This window comes from Calonectris borealis, chromosome Z (assembly GCF_964195595.1).
Source record: "Calonectris borealis chromosome Z, bCalBor7.hap1.2, whole genome shotgun sequence".
Taxonomy (NCBI): Eukaryota; Metazoa; Chordata; class Aves; order Procellariiformes; family Procellariidae; genus Calonectris; species Calonectris borealis.
In genome coordinates this window covers 32185876-32206636 of record NC_134352.1, presented here as the reverse complement: position 1 = coordinate 32206636, position 20761 = coordinate 32185876, and the positions used below count along the sequence as shown (strand labels likewise).

The 20761-nt window shown below is 45.4% G+C and overlaps 1 protein-coding gene across 2 annotated transcripts in view; it reads left to right on the top strand.

Moving 5' to 3' along the window:
* Nucleotides 1-9486, top strand: part of NRG1 (neuregulin 1) — a 305370-nt gene extending 295884 nt beyond the window's left edge. For both annotated transcript variants that reach the window (XM_075136293.1, XM_075136292.1), the window contains exons 10-13: nt 1238-1364; nt 3044-3174; nt 3688-3891; nt 7918-9486. In XM_075136293.1, coding sequence (XP_074992394.1) covers nt 1238-1364; nt 3044-3174; nt 3688-3891; nt 7918-8569 — 1114 coding nt within the window. In that variant the 3' untranslated portion in view covers nt 8570-9486. The remainder of the gene's footprint in view (nt 1-1237; nt 1365-3043; nt 3175-3687; nt 3892-7917) is intronic.
* The last annotated feature ends 11275 nt before the right edge of the window (nt 9487-20761 follow it).

The following is a 20761-nucleotide window of genomic DNA, read 5'->3' as shown; positions in this document are numbered from 1 at the left end:
TCAAAATGCGATTGAAAATGGTTACGTCTTACACTGTCCTGCCCTGCCAAAACTATCTGCACTTCTGCATACGGCTTAGGGAATTATGTGTATTTTAGCTCTTGCCACAGCCAAGGTCATATGCACTCTGCAGTGCGTTGGAGCCTGCATCCTCCCTTCATTTCCCTGGATTCTGTGGCAGGATGGTGGAAGTTCTCCAGTATAATCAGACAAAACTGGGGAATATTGATAAATTAAGTCTGAAATTGAATAGCTCTTTCCCTGATTATTTATTTTGGTGTTCTATTTAGTGCGTTCTGCATGGCCTTCACAGCGCCAGGTTTTCTATGCTGCAAGTTTTGTTACTGACAGCTTGTAATGATCTCTGAAAAGTTCTCTTGAGGAGAGCTGGAAGGATTAACAACTGGGGAAGGAGCAGCTGAGGACGGGGCACAGTAGAAGCGTCCAAGTCAGCCAGAGACCACGCCATTAGTATATGTGGTTGATGGATGGTTCTAGTGAACCAGTGGCAGCCCTGGCATCCACCTGGTAATCATTAGGTTCCAGAGTTAATCTGATGTTGCTGTAACGAAACCTTCCAGAGTTGCCAGGACGGCTGCAGGCTCAGGCATACTTCACACACTCACTCACTTTGGATTTCTGGGGCTTCCTCTGCACTTTTCACTTCTTTAACACATTTACGTATTTGGAATGCACTGTTGAGGTAGGGGACGAATCTCACAAAAAACCGTGTAGCTGCCACGTCACAAAGATTGTGGCACGTGCCATGTTTTCCAATGGCCGCAAGCAAGCCCCGAGGTGAGGCCACCTCGGCTCTCTATGGTGACTGGAGAAGTGTAACCCTGTGGGCTGTCAGAAACCTGGCTGTAGCTGTGGTAAGGGCATCAAGGTGGCTGGGTTAAAATACATCCCCCTCCCTTCTGAGTGCAGAAAAGAGCTCCTTCTGAGACGGAGCGTGGCTTAGAAATGGCTTCCCTCTTCCTCGCACTTTTTCCCATCCCTCTGTGGCCTGCTGAATCCTGGAAGGGTTCCCACACATCCTTCCCCCTCTGCAGGTCCCCACAGCTCCAGCTGCAATTAGACCTGTGGTCTTCAGAGTTACTCTGAGATCTTGCAGCAGTGGGGAAAGTGCTGGCAAAAAAAGTGATGTTGTATTATTATCATCATCATCAATATGCTGAAAGGTGCAGCTGCTTTCCCTTTGTCTATTAAAATCGTTTCCGTGTTTCGTGCACAGGAAGCAGAGGAAAAAGTTGCATGACCGCCTTCGGCAGAGCCTGCGCTCGGAAAGGAACAATGTGATGAACATGGCCAACGGGCCGCACCACCCCAGCCCGCCACCGGATAATGTCCAGCTGGTGAACGTAGGTTTTACTGCCCGTGTTTCAGCCTAGGCTGCCAGTGCCACAGCAATGCTCACCCCGCAGCTTTTAAACTTCTACTTGCCGCAGGCCGGTGACTGAATTCTCCACCCAGAAACGACTAGGGACTTTGCAAAAAATATGCAGTAAAATGAGATATGTTTCTGCAGATGGCCAGTTTGTTGGGGCATGCCACAGTGCTGCAGCTGTGCCTGTGGATCCAGGACACCAAAAGCAAGAAAAAGACCTCAGAAAAAAACACTAACGGCTCTACAGCCAGGCTAAGTGCTGTAGGGATCAATTTCTTCAAACACACATGTCTTGCTCTTCCTACTGCCCCTGGCCTGACGGTTGGTGAGTAGGGACAGCCCCCTCAGACCAGGAATGTGACATTATGAACTCGGGGGTAAAAGTCTGAAGATCTCACCTGGACAGTAGCAGTGGCTGGGGAGACAGGGCTGGGGCAGATACTCCACCAGCAACCCCAGCCATTTGTCAGAATGGAGCAGAGAGTTACTCTTCAACTAAGCCCTTGGCCAAGCCCCTTGGCCTTAGAGGCCAGAGCTCATGCTGCCTGTAGCCGCTTCCTCCTCTCCTCCCTTTCTCAGGGAAGCCTGGTAGGCGGAGGGAACGTTGGCTTCCTGCCGCCTCCAGTCATCCCTGCTCTCCTGCTCCACCATCACTGTACATATTCATTACACCTCGTTGCAGGGGTGAGCCCTGGCTCTGCTAAGTCAATGGCAGCACTCCCACTGACCTTGGTTAAGGCCAAGACACCTTTTCAGAAGAGCTCAGCTTCCAATATTTCCCCTCAAAAGACCTAAATCCATGGTCATATTATTAAGAGAGGGGAAACCAGGAGTTCCCACTGAGGAGAATGGAGAGTCCTACCAGGAACAGCACTGGGGGGGGCTCCAGATGAAAGCTGTGCAGGAGGTTGGGCACTGCACACCTCCAGCCCCATCTCAGGAGTCTCTGGCCCATTCTGCAGATCATCCCCTGATTAACAGGTCTGCCCTGGGGCTGCATCCATGGGCACTGAAAATAGCCATTTCCCGCCCAGATTGTTATCCTGCAGTGAACAATTGCTACTGCTAACTACTGCTGTCTTCTCCATCTGAGAATAGTATTTTTGATGTGTCTGGTAGTAAAAGGGGAGTTGCTGTTCCAAGTCTCTATCCATGAGGACTTCTCATTCCCTTGTTAAATACGTATAGAATCATAGAATATCTTGTTGGAAGGAACCCATAAGGATCATCGAGTACAACTCCCTGCTCCTCGCAGGACTACTTAAAACTAAGCCATATGACTAAGAGCGTCCTCCAGATGTTCCTTGAACTCTGAAAGGCTTGGTGTCATGGGGAGTCTGTTCCACCGACCGACCACCCTCTCTTTTCCTCACGTCTGTTGGTTATAACCTGATTGCGATGCAGACCTTTGCTAATTTCCTCATTTGTTTCCTCCTACTTTGAGTTTAGGTGAGGTATGTATGCAGAGGTGTATGTGAATGTGCTCAAGTGTGTCAGCGTGGTTTCTGCCTGTATTTAAGTGACAAAGTTTGTGCTTTGGCATGTGTAAAAAACTGCAACTTGGGGGGGGAGAGAGAAGGGATTGGAAATTATGTCTGCAAATGTGCTGTAAATTACAGTTTGTAAACCTGGGGTTTGTCTGGTTTTTTTCAGCAGTACGTTTCAAAAAACGTAATCTCCAGCGAGCATGTCATCGAGCGAGAAACAGAGACCTCATTTTCTACGAGCCACTACACCTCAACAACACATCACTCCGTGACAGTCACCCAGACACCCAGCCACAGGTACTGGAGGGGGAAGGCAAACAGCACCTGTAATAGATGATCTGTTGCTGTTGCAAAACCAAAAAGATGTGTAAAACAACAAACACAGAAAAATCTATGCTCCCTTCATAGTGTTTTCATTTTAAGACTGACAATATTTGATGTCATGTCACCTAACTGATTATCTTTCCAGGAATTTACAAAGAGCTTTATTGACTGAATCGCGTTCCGATACTGTTACAGTGAATTTTAGTACACGCAAATTGCTAAATCAGTGACAGTCCTGGTGACTGGAAAGCCCTCCTTCCCTCTCCTTTTATCCACACATGCAAGATCATCTTGATGCATGTGGATTCATACAAATCACAAAACTCTGCAGCCCCAGTTACCTACCCAAAGGTTACGCTGCCCATCCCGAGCAGCAACAGAACCCTTCTTTTCCCCTGGCTAATCTTCTGCTCATCTGCATTTGCCACCGAACAACGCTCTCACACTCCCCTCCCTTCTTCTCCTTTCCTGGTTCCTGCTCTCCAGCTGGAGTAATGGCCACACCGAAAGCATCCTCTCCGAAAGCCACTCGGTGCTCGTCAGCTCCTCCATGGAGAACAGCAGGCACACCAGCCCAGCGGGGCCCCGGGGCCGCCTCAATGGCATCGGCGGGCCACGGGAAGGCAACAGCTTCCTCCGGCATGCAAGAGAGACCCCTGACTCCTACCGAGACTCTCCTCACAGTGAAAGGTAGGACGCACCACCTCATTGCTTTGAGCTGGCAAGGCCTGGTGTTCCCAGATGGTTTCAAAGCTTGGGAGCACAGGAGGAAACCCAACAGTGCAGCTGTTCATGTAGGACATACATCTCCTCATTCGTAAAGGTGGAGAGCTTGGTAGTAGTTCAAAGTCTACCGAAAGCATTTCTTCTCTTCTTGCCTCTGCTGGATTTATTCCTAATAGCCAGCAGTTCGCATTTGGAAAAGCCCCACTGAAGTCATTTGTCAGAAATTTCCACTGTAAAGTAAAAATGGGTCTTTGCCTAATTATCAGTTTCTTAGAAGAAACTAGTGAGAAAACTGGGGGATTTTGTGAGACGCAAAAGCTGGGGAGAAAGCAATGTATTGATCCATAGGAGGAGGGCACTAAGGACTCCTAAGCAGTATAGGAATTCTGCCTACTTTCTGGGGGATTCCAGCTCCTAAACTCGCTATCTCCTTCAAAAATTCCCCTTGACACTTTGTTAAATAAAAGCAAGGAACACAAAGTGCAAGCTAGTTGTTATTAAATCGTTAGAAATAAAGGTGGCCAGCAGTTTTCCAACAAAGTAATTTTTTCTCTGAAAAGGCTGGTTCATCAGTACCTGAGGTCTGCCTTGAAGTGCATCAGTTGCAAGAAAACTTTTACTGAAAAAGTCTTCTCAGCTTTAAGCTAGGATTTTATCTCAAGAGCATGGGATGGCCCCAGAATAGGAAAGGAAAGACTGAGAAGAAACACGATATTTAAAAGAGAGCTTTGCTCCCAACAATCAGAGGCAGAAGAAAAAGAAAAAGGGTTACTGGACCAATTCTCTGAGCATTGTGAAATCACAAGGGATTTGATCTCGTGGGATGTCTGTGATGTCAAAAATGCAACCAAGCAATCCCCAAGGAGACCGAGTTGTGTAGGAGACAAATTGTGGTTTCCAGAAAAATGAATGTGCAAGTACAGCAAAGCCATTTCTGTGGTATTCCCTCTCTACACAGAGAACAACTGCTTAGCAGCGGGATAAGGCACCACGGCTAAGGGGTCTCTGAATAAGGCCTGTAGGACCACTAAGGATAGTGAACTGGCTCTCTTCTTATAATAAAGTTATCTGTTATTTACCATGGAATTTAATTTCAGGATATGTGACATGACATAACAGCCATGGCCCCAATCCAGCAGAACACTTCCACAAGATTAACTTTTAATCGTGCAAGTAGCCCCATTGAAATCAGCAGGATTATTCATGTGGGTAGAGCTCAGCGTGTGTAAGTGCTTTGCTGGATCAGGACCTGTAGCAGTAAATACCGCATTGTCTCCTGCCTGGGAACCGTACAAGATGCACGGCCACACGCCCGCCGACAGCGAGTATTACAGCTTAGTATATCTGGGCATCTGCGTGTGAGAAGCGAAGATCATTCATACTGTCTTCCCACATTGCCTGGGACACCCGGAGCATCATTCTGACATGAGCTGTTTAGATTTTAGGGGGTGAAAAAGGAGAGTGTACCTTTCCGTTTCGATGAGAAGGAAGAAGGCATTTCATCAATTATTGTGTTTCTTGAGGATTATGCTACAGCGGAAAAGCAGCAACATTTCTGTGATAATTCACCAGGCATTGATGGCCTAGCCTGTGCCTGAAACGACCATGAATTTGGAACGCAGAAGATAGTTCCCTGGGCATTAAATTAGGCCTCATCTATTTTTAGCAAGCAGGAAATATGCGGCAGATTATTTCTGAGATGGATTGCATGTGTGTGTGTGTATATAAGGGGGAAAATGAGAGTTATTTGCAACTAAAAATGACTCTGAAACATAAAGGAATGTACGAGCTGACAAATTACTTCCTGGAGCCATCAAGTGTTGCTGTGCTGTGAATTGGTAGATAAGGCTGTGCTCCCTCCACCCTCCAGTCCCCCAGCTCCTTCACAATTTTGAAATGAAATAGAATAGATATTACGAGGGGTTCTTCTGTATTACCTCATCCCTTTGTTGGATCCCATGCCCTGACACACATTTACATGAGTAGAGGACCCAAGCACCTATATTTTAGAAAGTCCTTAGCCATCTTACAGGAGAAAAGATCAAAAAATACCATCTCTGCCCAAAAGGCTGGACTATATGATGAAGTCGGCAGCATGTAACTGGTTAATGCTTGTTGGCTGGCTGTGGATACACCCTGATCCCCTTTCACTGAGCCAGCATGGTTTACCTCTTGTTGACTGTGAAGCTGGATAAATCTATTGCCTTTTAACCTTCATTTCGGGATGGGCTAGAGCTGCATGTGTTTGGCTCCTGTACCTCAGCTCATGGACAGCAGCTTGTTAGCACTGCCCGATTATGGTGTCGGGGGATACGCCAGAAATGTGTGAATGCACAACACCCCAGTATGAGTAACTTGACACTGATGGAAGCGTGCACAGTACGCTGAACACATTTAACTAACTTAGTGCGTTAACTGAACCAGGTCAGCTAAAATCCAGTCAAGAAGATGTATGTCCAACACTGTACTAACTGGGGAAGTAGAAAGGCTTCAGTTTTTCAGACAATGCCTATTTAAAAATGTGAAAGGGATGAAAAGCTCATTCATGGAAGGAAAAATAAATGCACAGACCTATTAATTGCCCTCTGCTCTCACTAGCAACCAACTTGATTAATTCCCATGCATAACTCCAGTTTTGTTTTTCTTTCTCCTGTTCCTCAGTTGATGTAAATCAATGTGCCTCTACTGAAACCAATTTACTCTACTACACTTCAGTTGAGGATCTGTCCCGGTTTCTCTTTTATCCAATAACTTTGTTTTAATCAAGTGTAATATGTGCAACTGAGTCATAGATTGGATAAGAAAGTTGGATTCAGATTTATATTGGTAATTTCAGACTCAGATAAATAAATCACTAATGAAAAACTAAATAACTTCATTAATCATAGCCATACAGCTTGTCTCAATAGGCCTGTGTAAGAGATGGAGCTTAGAAAGATTTTATGTTTGGACACAGATGAAATTCAGGCAGGTGAACTTAGGATAAGAACAAAAGCAAAGCCAAACTATGCAAAATGTCATGCTGGGCACTGTGCCTTTGATCAAGATCTTCACCTGGCGTGAATCCGCATGACCTCATAGCAGCTCATGGAGCTCCGCTGATTCAAACCAGCTGAGAATCTCACATTTTTTGGGACAAGCTCTGTACTGGCACCTGAGCTTTGTTTTCAGAAATCACCTTTGACCACTACCCTTCCCACAGAAACTTATGAAGGAATAGGGGCAAATTTTGCAGAGGAATCATGAAGACTAGACCAGACAGTCGTCTCTGTCAGCATTTGTGCCCACATAAGGACAAATAATGCTCCATGTTTCTTTGCAGATAGACCTACCAGCGAGGGTAACTAGCACCCAAGGAGTGGAGCGGCACAAAGCTGCTGGGACGGTGCTGCAAATCCTCCTCTGACTACCCACAGTGATTAAAAGTAGCAGAATCTGGCTCTAGATTTTGTCCAAACTTTGCTTTCCTCCTTAGCCTGAGACAATCTGGTTGCCGGAAGAGGGTGAAGCCCCAAGAGGACTGTCCCTCGGTTCCCTTCTTTTCTCTCCTCCTGTCTGTTTGCGTGCACCCCAGGTTCTGGTCAAATCCTGCCAGAAGTGAAGCAGTCATTTTCCTTTTGAGAAAATACTTGCAAATGCATTTTGTTTCTGGCAGCCCCCCAGTCTCTGAATCCCATTCCTGGATTCATTCCAGGAAGTTATTCTGGCAAATAATTTACAGCATCTCCATGGCTTTTCTGAGGCAAACAGACCTGGAGAGAGAGGCTTTGCTGTGCTCCTCCTGCTTTCAAACGTTTTTGCCCAGAGTCCCAGAAGTCAGTGGTTTTATAGGATTAATAGCAACAGGAAAGTTTCCCTGGTAGCCCTGTGTGAGGATGCTGGGGATCTTAAGGGATCCCTGCCTTTTCCCTCCCAGCCCACGTGAGCAGCTCAGTTCACATGTCACCGCCGCTCCTGTGCTCGCAACCTTTCCCCGTCTCTTTTCTTCAGGTATGTCTCAGCTATGACCACACCAGCTCGCATGTCACCCGTCGATTTCCACACTCCAACTTCTCCCAAGTCCCCCCCCTCCCAAATGTCGCCACCGGCTTCCAGCTTGACCGTCTCTGTCCCTTCGGTGGCGGTGAGTCCTTTCATAGAAGAGGAGCGACCGCTGCTCCTGGTGACCCCTCCACGGCTACGTGAGAAGTACGACCACCACCTTCAGCAGTTCAACTCCTTCCACCACAATCCTGCCCACGAGAGCAACAGCCTGCCGCCAAGTCCTCTGCGGATAGTGGAGGACGAGGAGTACGAGACCACGCAGGAGTACGAACCAGCACAGGAGCCTCCAAAGAAACTCACCAACAGCCGGAGGGTCAAAAGAACAAAGCCCAACGGCCACATTTCCAGCAGGGTGGAAGTGGACTCCGACACGAGCTCTGAGAGCAGCAGCTCTGAGACCGAAACCGAAGATGAAAGAATAGGCGAGGATACACCGTTCCTGAGCATACCGAACCCCATGGCGACCAGTCTGGAGCCGGCCGCTGCCTACCGGCTGGCTGACAGCAGGACTAACCCGGCGAATCGCTTCTCCACACCAGAAGAGTTGCAAGCAAGGTTGTCCAGTGTGATAGCTAACCAAGACCCTATTGCTGTATAAAACATAAAACACATAGATTCACATGTAAAACTTTATTTTATATAATGAAGTATTCCACCTTTAAATTAAACAATTTATTTTATTTTAGCAATTCCGCTGATAGAAAACAGGAGAGGAAAAAAAACTTTTATAAATTAAATATACGTATGTACAAATGTGTTATGTGCCATATGTAGCAATTTTTTACAGTATTTCAAAAATGGGGAAAGATATCAATGGTGCCTTTATGTTATGTTACGTTGAGAGCAAGTTTTGTACAGTTACAATGATTGCTGTCCCATAGTATTTTGCGAAACCTTCTAGCCCTCAGTTGTCCTGGCTTTTTTGTGCACTGCATTATAATGACTGGATGTATGATTTGCAAGAATTGCAGAAGTCCCTCTGGCTGCTTGTTGTAGAATCCCCAGATCAAAAAGCCCTGTAATGGCACTCCCACCCTACCCACCTCACCAGAAAAACACACACACACACACACATACACACACACACAGAGAAAAAGAAAAAAGAGAAAAAAAAAAAAGCTGAAAAAACAACAAAAAAAATTTTCTTCTATAAGAAGTTTTATTTGCTTTCCGTATATGAAATGAGTTTTGTCTGCTCTCTGCCAGCCAAAAGGTTTGCTTCTTTGAGCACTGGGATAATAGTAGATCCAACAGCATGCTACTATTAATTACAGCAGGATAACAAAAAAAAAAAAAACAACAAAAAAAAAAAACAAACAAAAAAAAGCCAACCTGCATTAAATAATGTTACTGATAGAAAGAAAGTAATACTGTGATTTTAAACCAAATATATTATTAATCAGAGGTCAGCTTGTAATCACTAGGAGCTGCCATTTCATTATTTTCCAGATATTAATTGTTCTAGTTATCCCTTAGAAAATGGGTTTAGGTTAGCTGAGGCTTTGAACCCAATACTATATTAAAAAAAAATTAAAAAAAGGAAAAAAAGAAAAAAAGAAAAAAAAAAGATTTATATTAGTTTAAGTTAATGGGGCAAATATAATAGCAGATATCTGTAACCAAGCAAGGAAGAGATCTAGCTGGAAAACAAATGCCACTAATAAAAGTGCAATCAGTTTTCACCTCTATTTTTTAATGTTGATTTCTAATAGATAATTTATCCTTTTGTTTCCCCTCAATTTTCTCCCCTTTCTTCTCTTCTTCAGAAAGAACCCTGACAAGCTTCTAGCAATACTTTGTTAGAGTTGCTGTTGGAGTAAGGGTTACTCTTGGACAAAGAAATGACTGTCAGGGAAGAACTGATTTGCTCAACGGTTAAAAAGTATAGGCAAGTAGGAAGGACATAGCAGAAGTATGCAGTTCATTTCTACTCGCCTTTATTGACTCCATTATTTGGGGTGAGAGAGGCAAGGCTGATGCAAAGCCCATTTATGAAGGCAAGCACACCATGTGGGTTACAGCCGTAGCGTGCGTGGCTACTTGATATCAGTGTTTATATAGCCAGTGATGGCCTTGAAGTCTTTGACTAGTAATGAACAAGGATGCTGTCAGTGCTGGAGCGGTTGCATCCGTTCAGACAGAAGCAAATGGCCTCTTTTGCACTGAATTCCTATCAGTTTAGTCAGGGTCACTCTGCCTCTTCTCTTCTTTTGATTTTTGTTGTGTGTTCAGTTGGCACAGCACAGACTCAGGATTGATGTGGAAAACAAATGTTTTTCCTAGACTCCGGGGATTCTGAAAATGAGAACATATGTTCTACAGGTATTACTGGACTCTAAATAAGAGCCATGTCAAGAGAAAAAGAGTTTCAGCCAAACTACACTCATCCTTTGGGGCACATCCTGGTCCCCGTTAAATGAAGAGAAATAAGTCAAGGAAATTTTGTGAGATGTAAACCTGAGGAACTAAAGTCCCTACCCAGTAAATTGTTCAAGCATATGCTTATGCTAATCCCAGCAAAAGTTATCTTCAGCATGTGCTAGACTCCCATTGACGCATCCAGCGCATGCATAAAGTTAAGCATGCACTTAAGAGTTTTGCTGAACAAGGTGTCCTATTGATTTGAGACCTGAAAGCAAAGTCTAGTAAATGAAGATGTTTATCAGGATGATGAAAATCAGTGAGTCGCTCACTGTATAAATCAACCACATCACATTAGTAAGAACATGGGTGAGTCTAGCTGACCACCAGATTCAGCAGAAAAAGAACAAAAAACCTTAGTATAGGAAGAAGATGGTGACAAAGTTGTACACTAGGATGTTGGTGGTAGAAGCAAAAGGCTAGGAAACTAGCACAGCTTTGGGCTACGTGGTGGCTGAAATAGCACTGCTTATTTGAGATGTCTATGGGAGATGGCAAAGTTTGTCAAATACATACTGTCTGGACTTAAGTCCCCTTTGCCGTTTTTGCCCTAGCTGGCATGTACTTGAACACACTTTGCCTTTGCAGACCAAAACAAAAGCTCTCTACAAATTCTAGATACCATACACGCATTTTCATCCCTTTAGTCATGCCTATTTATCTGCAATCCCATGCAGCAGAACATCCGCCTCCCCAGTAACTCTGCAACTCAGTAATACAGAGGGCCAGGTGGGCTTTCCTGATGCAGACCACCAGTTTCCAAAGGATTTGCACTGTTGAGTTTCCAGAGGCACTTGAAAATCTGTCCTTTCAGTAAGGTCTCTGATACTGCAATGATCTTACAGGACAGACAAGACAGAAAAAGGATGGCAGAGGAACAAGAGATTTGCCCCAAAATCACCCATCTTAGTGGCAGAATAGAGATTATAACAGAGGTCTTCTGTAATCTCCTCCTGGATAGATGATCCACAAGACCAGCTCTCATTGAAGTGTCTGTGATAGCACAGACAGATTAATCAGATGGAAAGGGAACTTGCCTTGAAGTGGAGTAAATTATTTGACTACTAACACTGTTATTATAGACGGCCAGTATAAAACGAAGGAGCAATGGCAATGCTTGGGAGCTGTACATGTGAGATTTATTCGCTGTGGGTCTAGGGGAAAATGTCACACCTCTTCTGTTGCAGTGCCTCAAAGTCAAAGTGGTGTGCAGTCCCTGCTCCTCCTCCCTCCGGAACATATAGTAGTGTGTTATAGGGTAAGCATGAAATTAGGCTGGGGACTTCACATGGACCTAAGAACAAGAAAATACAATTGGGGATATGGCTGCCTAAGCCCTTAGGTCTTTGGGAAGAACCCAGCCTTACAGCACAATTCATGCAACAGCAAGTTACGGGAGTTGCCCTGGCTTGGCACTCTCAGAAGTGGGAGCAGGACGCAGCCCCTCACTTCTGGACTTGCTTTTAGCACACTGTGAGGGTGCTCCTTGACAGTCAAGTCCACATGCCGAAGTTAGCAAGTCTACATGGCCACAGGTTCTGCTAGCAGGCTGCATCCAGCTCCTGCTGGCCAAGGGGCTGGAGACTGCAGCAGCATGGAGCAGAGCCAGCAAGTGCCTACGGGAAAGGCCAGCTCCCCTGTTGGGGATATTCGCTTCATTACCCGGACCTCTGAGCTAGGCAGTCCCAACACCCTTGGGCCATCACTGTGTAACCCTTGCCAAATTTTGGCTGAAAGTCATGGCGAGGAGAAACATACTTTGAAGAGGGGGGAAATATTGCAGTGGTGGCAGAGTTGTTCAGATTGTCCTGGTTTCCTCCCATGTCATTTGACTTGAGCTGTGAGTTTTCCCTGTGTATGTGTTTATATGCAGGAATTATTCCAGGATAAAAGGCTTCCTTCAGGGGTGTATACCTGGAATATGTTGTGCACAACCTGGTACAGCCTGCCTGTTCAGCTGGTGTAAATCATTACAGCTCCACAGAGGTTCTCGTGTAACAGAGAAAAACCTACTCCCTCCTCTTGGCCCAGCTATTCCCTTCCTCACTTGAGCCACCCCAACACCCCCAGGTTTAAGAGATCAATCACTGCCTTTATCAGGGAAACAGGAAAGCTCCTTCTCTTTCCAGTCCTCCAAAACAACAACGCTGCATCTCCCTGCTTCTCTCACACACATTGCAAGCAGTTTCCTGAGCATCCAGGATAGCAAACTTGTGTCCCCTCAAAGGACACACTTCTCAGCCTGTTGAACACTTCTTGGCCCTGCAGTGTGGCTACTTACAATTAGCTGGGACTTACTTCTAGTAAGAAACAAAAAAAAGCACCTATGAAATGCTGCAGAGAAGGGCAGACAAAGAACATGGCCAATTATCATCATTTGTAATTCTCTATTCTATTGTAAATACATCTTGTACATACTTGGATGTTTTCATCATTTACTGTCTTTATGGATTATGTGTTAAATGAGACTCTCTTAGTTTATTGTGTAACACTGTAAATAACATAACGTCCTTTATTATTTATGCATAGGCATCTAACATGCGGAGAAAGTTATCCTCATATTATTTTAAGATATGTCAAAAATATGTTGCATTTTTCTTTTTGCTTTGAAAATAAGTGTAATATATCCTCTTTTTCCCCTCTTTTCCTTTAAAAGAAAAATGAATGCTAATTTATTGTTCAGGAGAGAAAGGGGATGTAACTGAAAGGCAAACTGTTCAAAGAACATGCTATGGAAGCCACAAGCTACTGATAAACTAAAGAATTTATTATCCCAAATACAGCAATAAGTAATTGTTGATTTATTAAGGTTTTGTTATTCATTTTCAGTAAAAGAGGTGCTGGATTAAATTGTTTATGTGTTGTACTGGCCCAGCTGCTCAGCAGACTGTGTCAGGTCACTAGCCACCATCTTTCTGGATCCAAACGTTGTTGTAAAGGTCTTGTTCTGTCTTTGTGGGCCACTGTTCCCTGAGTTTTTTGACTTGTCCCTGTGGAGGTCTCTGGCAGACACTCTTGTTCCTAGGTACAACATTTTTAGTTTCTTAAATTAGAATTATTAACTTTATCCTGACCATTACTTCTCAAGGTGGACGGTGGTTTGGGACGGGGCGGGGTAGAAACAACACAGTCTTGGGGCTGTAGAGCCCGCTCTTCAAAAATACCACCTCACTGCTCAGTAACAGTCAATAAAGCAAATCGGATACTAGGAATTATTAGATGACATCACCATGCCACTGTATAAATTCATGATTTGTGCAGATCTTAAAAATAATGAGTGGTCCTGGTCTTCTTGTCTCGGAATATAAATAGTATGGGGAAGGGGTTGAAGGGCAACATGGGTGAACAAATATCTGGAGCCGGCAAGGTCTAGGGGGGCACTGAGTAGGCTGGGTCTCATTAGTCTGGAAGAAAGGACAGCTGAGGGGAGATATCACAAAGGTCTATGGAAACATAATTATCTTGCAGAGGGTAGGAAAGGACTGGCTGTTCAGTACCTCTTCCAATATAAGAAACTGAGTTATCAATCAAAACTACTGGGCATCTTATTCAGAAAGATGTGGCTCTTCATGTGAGGTGTAGTGAACTTGGACAACTCCTTTCTGCAAGAGGTTGTGGATCGTAAAAGTTTCCATGGGCTCAAGGGGGGTCCAGATCTTAGACAGCAATCCAATGAGAATTACTAAATCCATGGAAACCACACCAGATGTGGGAAATATCTGAACTGAAAGCATGTGGAGGTTGTATAAAGAGGAAGTACCATGTATACTTGCCCTGCTCTTACCCTTCTTCACCTATCTGCCACTCTTGGAGAGAGGTCAGGGCAGATATCTGTTCTGGCTGTCCTTACATGGTATTAGTATGTAAAGCCATTTGCTTGACAAGCATTAAATAAGAGGAGGAAAGCTGGGAGTGAGCAAAGGAGGGAGGAATGCAGCAAAGACATCTTGGATGTGTTTCACATCCTTTTGTTCCCAGGCCTGGTGGAAACACGTACATCAGATTCCTTCCACTACATATAGGTACTGAATGAGATGCCAAATTGAGGAGGGATGGAGGAAAAGAAGGATAGAATAATGGAGGAATGGAAGGATAGAATAATGGCGAGAGGGAGGGAGGAAAGGAGGGAGGGAGGGACAGGCATGGGTTTTCTGTCACCCTCCCTCCTGCATTCTCAACACAGAGAGTGAAGACCTGGCGGGCCAGCCAGACCTCGGGACAGGTTCAGTTCCCCTCTGACAACTTCCCTGTCTTGCCATTGCATGTAGAGGGATCCTGTAGCCAGGAGTCTAGGTGCTTAGGCTATTTGCCTCACCTGAACATCTTAGTTGGGTGGGCCTTGTCACCTCAGAGCAAGCCCAAGCCAGCATCCCATTGCACAGGACTACTATTGAGGAAAGGAAGATATCTTCCATTGCAGGCTGTTGAAATGGGAATGGGTTGCTCTGAGAAGCCAGTCTCCAACTCAGGCATCCCCACTGGCCTTTCTTGGCGGGGAGAGGAAGGTAGAGGATTTCTGAGGCAATTAAATACCATAAGAACCTCTCAGAGGCAACAGGACTAAGGACCTCACGTCACATTTGACACAGACCAGAGTGCTTTAGGGAACACATCCTTGTGTGTCCCAAATGGTTGTCCTTGCAAAAACATTGTTTGTCCCTCCATGCTGTCTTTATCCTATTGTCTCTCTCTGCCAAGCTGCTGTCTCTGCACTTCTCCACAAGGTCTGGAAGCAGATGGCCTCAGGGAACACTACAGGAAAAGTAAGAAAACCCTTCTCCTCATTTCTGCAGCCCACAGCTGGGTATGCTTTTAGCATGCCAGCTCCACATGGTTATGAGCGCATGATTTGGATGATGCATTCCCCAAGTTAGTTCTGTCTGTCTCAGCTATAGCTGATGGGAAAAAACTATATCAACTGCCTCGAGATGTTGTAGATAGTCGCTGATGATTAACCTGTGTAGCCCAAGCGAAGCAACATGGACAGTGCTCAGGTTATGAGCCTGAGAACTCTTCTTCAGTGACAACAGACCCTTAACAATGGCACTGGGAACCCTTCAGGGCTAAATCTCATTTTAGCATTCAGAAAAAAGACACAAAGACTTGGGGATTTCTGATCCCAGAGTCTTCCTTCTACCTGATGCTATGACCTTTTGCTGGAGTCATTACAAAGTAGCACCTCTTAGAAAAGTTCTACTGATTGCAAAATTATTCCCCATGTCTCCAGACTAAGTGTGGCAGGACAAATGTCACAAATCACTGGTATGTTCCTTATGCCCCCATTTCCACCCATCAAGACAAGGACTTAAGGGAAGTTCCACATCTCCCAGCAAGGAAGAGGTGGAACATGATCAGGCCCATGCACATCTGGGAAGGCTGCCATGTCAATGGAGTTGAGGACAGTATGGCTTTCTCCACCAGCAGGTATTTAGAGCTCTGGTCTTTCTAAGCATTGCACCAATTGTCTGAGCCTGAGCCAAAGCCATCAGTATGAACAGAATGAATTCCCCTTGAAAGCTAGACCTCACTCTCTAAGCCTTTAGGTCCAGAAGGTAACCTAGCACCAACTTTAGTTAGAAGCTGGACTTTTAACATAAATGACAGCTGCTGAGGTTTCCATTTTTTTTCTTCGCTTTGGGGACAGCAGGAGATTTCCCTGCACTGTATGTTATGCCCTGAACTCAGGAGAGGGGAACGCTGGCAGCAGTGAATAAAACCACCCAAAGTAAGGCCAGCTCCTCTGATGACGGCAACAGAGGAGATGGCGAGGGAGTCATTGCAAGGTTACATGCTCATCAGCTGGTAGGGAGTACAGTGATTGTTAACAACTGATTAAATCATTACTCTGGTAATGGCCAATTTGGAACCAACCTTCAGAAGCCAAATATTGTGTGGGAGGTATTTTAACTTACCCTGCACATTACTGCAGACAATTGGGTGATGTGTTCACTATGTGTACATACATATAGTCTCCCAATTTGCTGTAATGATTTCCTGATGTTCAGTGCATGCTCAGTGACAGGAAAGGAAAAATGCCTCAACAAGCTGCAAAATTGCCTGCATCCAAGAGGAAACACCTCAGAGTGTTTCACAGCAGAGAGGAAAAAATGAGGATGGTATTTTACCTGTACGGCTGTGAACAGATGCAAAGGGAATGCCTCTTGCTTCCCCAATCGTACAGGCTGGATCACAGCTTGCAGAGGAGCCTTCACAGGGCCACAACTGAGAAGAGACTGGCAAGGTGGAGGACTAAGGGGACTCAGACTAGGGTCAAGGGTGGCAGTGTGTCTGTCATTTCATTGAAATAACCCTAGGCAGAAGGGATTCATCCCAAACAGAAATAGAGTCACTGAAGATGTCCAAGTGATGGAGCCTGGGCCCTCTGTATGTGGTAAAGAGAGAGAATCTCCAAAGAGCAATTCTCGTCCCGAGTTCTGGCTCTCAACAGGTTCCATCTTAGAATCATAGAATCATAGAATAGTTTGGGTTGGAAGGGACCTTTAAAGGTCACCTAGTCCAACCCCCCTGCTGTGGGCAGGGACCACTTCAACTAGATCAGGTTGCTCAGAGCCCCGTCCAACCTGACCTTGAATGTTCCCAGGGATGGGGCATCGACCACCTTTCTGGGCAACCTGTTCCAGTGTTTCACCACCCTCACTGTAAAAAATTTCGTCCTTATATCTAGTCTAAATCCACCCTCTTTTAGTTTAAAACCATTCCCCCTTGTCCTGTCGCAACAGGCCCTGCTAGAAAGTTTGCCACCATCTTTCTTATAAGCCCCCTTTAAGTACTAATAGGCCACAATAAGGTCTCCCTGAAGCCTTCTCTTCTCTAGGCTCCAGTTGAATAACCCCAACTGTCTCAGCCTTTCTTCAAGGAGAAGTGTTCCATCCCCCTGATCATTTTCATGGCCCTCCTCTGGACACACTCCAACAGGTCCATGTCTTTCTTGTGCTGAAGGCTCCAGAGCTGCACGCAGTACTCCAAGTGGGGTCTCACCAGAGCAGAGTAGAGGGGCAGAATCACCTCCCTCGACCTGCCGGCCACGCTTCTTTTGATGCAGCCCAGGATACGGTTGGCCTTCTGAGCTGCGAGGACACATTGCTGGCTCATGTCCAGCTTTTCATCCACCAGTACCTCCAAGTACTCTTCTCAGCAGGTCTGCTCTCAGCAGGGCTGCTCTCAATTCCTTCATCCCCCAGCCTGTATTGATACCAGGGGGTTGCCCCGACCCAGGTGCAGGACCTTGCACGTGGCCTTGTTGAACCTCATGAGATTCACACGGTCCCACTTCTCAAGCTTGTCCAGGTCCCTCTGGATGGCATCCCGTCCCTCAGGCATGTCGAGCGTGCATTCAATTCCCCTATCTATGTCATTGATGAAGATATTAAACAGTACTGGTCCCAATACGACCCCTGCGGGACACCATTCATCACCAATCTCCATCTGGACATTGAGCCATTAACCACTACCCTTTGGATCCGTCCATCCAACCGATTGCTAACCCACTGTACAGTTCACCCATCCAATCCATATCTCTCCAGTTTAGAGGAAAGGAGGGGACCATATCAAAGGCCTTAGAGAGGTCCAGATAGACGACATCGGTAGCCCTTCCCATGTCCACTGATACAGTCACTCCATCATCTTGTGCTCCATCTTTGCACCCTAAAGGCCCCAAAGCTGAGGATGAGGTGAGTCAAATCCTCCACAGAAACAGAAACATCTGCTGCATGTATATGTGGAGACTCAGATATCTGCACCTACACCGTCATTCCTGGAAAAAGCAATGGGAGCTACTAGGGCTGAGAAAGCAGTAATCCAAAACTATAGGAAATAAAGGCCACTTACATGAGTGCCACGGTATAAATTCAGGAACCTGTAATTCAACATCCAGTTTTAAAATCATCCCCTAGTAAAAGCTCTAGAAAACAAAACAATATCATCCTACTGATACATGAACCATTTTAATCATTTAAAAAAAGCCCTGTAATTCTGACATCCTAGCATCTGCACACACTATCTTACCATATTCAACTAAAACATGCAATACTTATCTGATGGCTAATGATTATGAAATAAAGCTCAAAGTAATAAAACTCCAAATAAGAACTGGCAGACTACAGCTATCTTGTGTCTGTTTCATAATCAGCAGCTCAGTTGTCATGGTACTAAATCACGCATTCTGGGTCATATCAACAAAACAACAGAAAGGAACTCTTACACTTTAGTCCCTATTACTTTAATTTCCAAGTGCCAACTTCCTTCAAATAGGACTTACATGGCCTGTTACAAACAGCTTTACCAAATCCAAAGAGGAAATTGTGATTAAGTCCAGGTAACAGATGATAAGTCCAGGTAACCTGAAGTCCAGGTAGCAAGGTTGTCTTCACAGTAATTCTGCTCTCAGTTCTTTCCTTTATTTGGCTGCCCGATATAGTCCAGAGCCTATCTGAATATTTCTGTGTCTCTCACAATCAGTTAAAATTGCCGTTCCAGGACTTCAGATGCAGCAATCATGGTATTTTTAGTAAATACCATGTAAACTTCACTTGCTGCCTTACAACTTCATTTGACTGACAAGCACTTTACTGGCTCAGCAGCAAAACAGCTCTCAGCTTGGTCCCTAGGTGACTGCAATAGGTTCTCAGCTGCAGGAGAACAGCATGCTTGCTGCTCCTTCTTTGGTATTTCACCAGGATCACATCATCAATGTCAGCACTCAGCTGCAGGAGAAGAGCATACTTGCTGCTCCTTCTTTGGTATTTCACCAGGATCACATCATCAATGTCAGCACATAGTTCCAGGATGTTCTTTGGAAATATTTTTGGTTGAATATCTAAAAGGGCTGAGTTTGTCTGTTTCTCACCACCTTCCCACAGGCATGCACCGCATCTTTCAGATTTAAGGAAATGGAAAGAGCTTTTGGGGAGGAGCAGAACAAAAGGGATGGTATGAGGTTCTGTCTCAGGAGTAAAAGATAAACAGCTTTGCCATCGAGCCCATATTTAGCTTTGTTACACTCACCAAGCAAGGTATTATTCATGGCAAACTGAGATGGTGGGAAATGTGCCATACTGCCTGAGGAATATTGTGATGCTGAACTTCAGAGCAGAGGCTCAAAACCCCTTGCAGTTAAGGAGTGGCACCCAGAGACCTGGCTGACCTGGGAGCTCCAAAAGTATTCAGAGCATTGTTCTAATAAGGCAGTCATCTCAGTGCATTGCAGTGTGTCATGCCCTAGGCATGTGTGGAGGTTTCAAAGGTCAGCCTTTCTTGGCTGCAATTTGCTTTCAGGGGTGTTAAGTTCCCCCAGACTGGCAGGGAAGCCCTTTGGCTTGAAGACACCTATCCAGGGCTTTCTTCCTGAAGCCAGTGAGGAGACCCAGGACCTCAGCAGTGTTCCTTCCAGCCCAGAGGAGGAGGGAAAAAATGCACAGCTTGACTTTCTGTATGTTGGCCTGAAACCAGACACTGTGTCAATACTCTGCTATGACAGCTATGGTAGTAAGAATTACTTCAGAACAGAGGCATCCAGTGACTTAGAAGCTGAACAATCTCTTGCACCAAAGAGCAAATGTTTTCCCTGATTTCTTGGAGGGGTGGTGGGTGGGAGCTGAGATGATCAAGTGCAACAGAAACTTTCACCCTGCAGGCTGGGTTAGAGTCCTCCAAAGCCTAGGGGCACAGACAGCACTTCGACTGTAGATGGTCTCACCTGCTGCCAACACAGAGCCTCAGCTTGCTCCTGGCGGCAAATACACCACAGGCTCTTCAGGAGAGGAGGGCTGCTGGTTTAAACGATACTACTGCTTGGTGGCTGGGGTTGAGATAACAAGGTCACAACCATCCTTGTACATCCAAGCAGTGACATAAGTGTCCAGTCACGGTAGTTCTGTAAACAGCTGTCCCATCCACCTGTAGATAAACATTGTACCTATGTGGCAAGAACTTGCTGGATGCTATTCGCTGCCCATGCAAGATGTTTATTTTGCCTAAAGCATATAACTGCACTCATCTAAATGTAAACTTTCCCAGAGGACTCACTGTCCCGATCCAATGTCGGGAATGTCCCGATCCGATGTCGGGGGAGGTTTCAGTATGATCCCAGAGCGAGATTAAGACACAAAGGAGGTCAAATGCTGTATACCCAAAACAGCAACTTTTAATATCAAAAGTAGAAAATTAGTAGTGAGAGGATAAAATAGAGTAAAAAGACAGAAGTCAAGCAGGCATTCAGGATAGATTTGCAAGAATAGTCACCACCATGGATCTGCGGCGTGCTGGGGGTCCAAGTCTCTCGGTGTTCCGGCAGTGGGCGGTCGCTCCGGGGTCCGTGGTGTTTCGGTGGGGGCAGCAATCGCCGAATTTT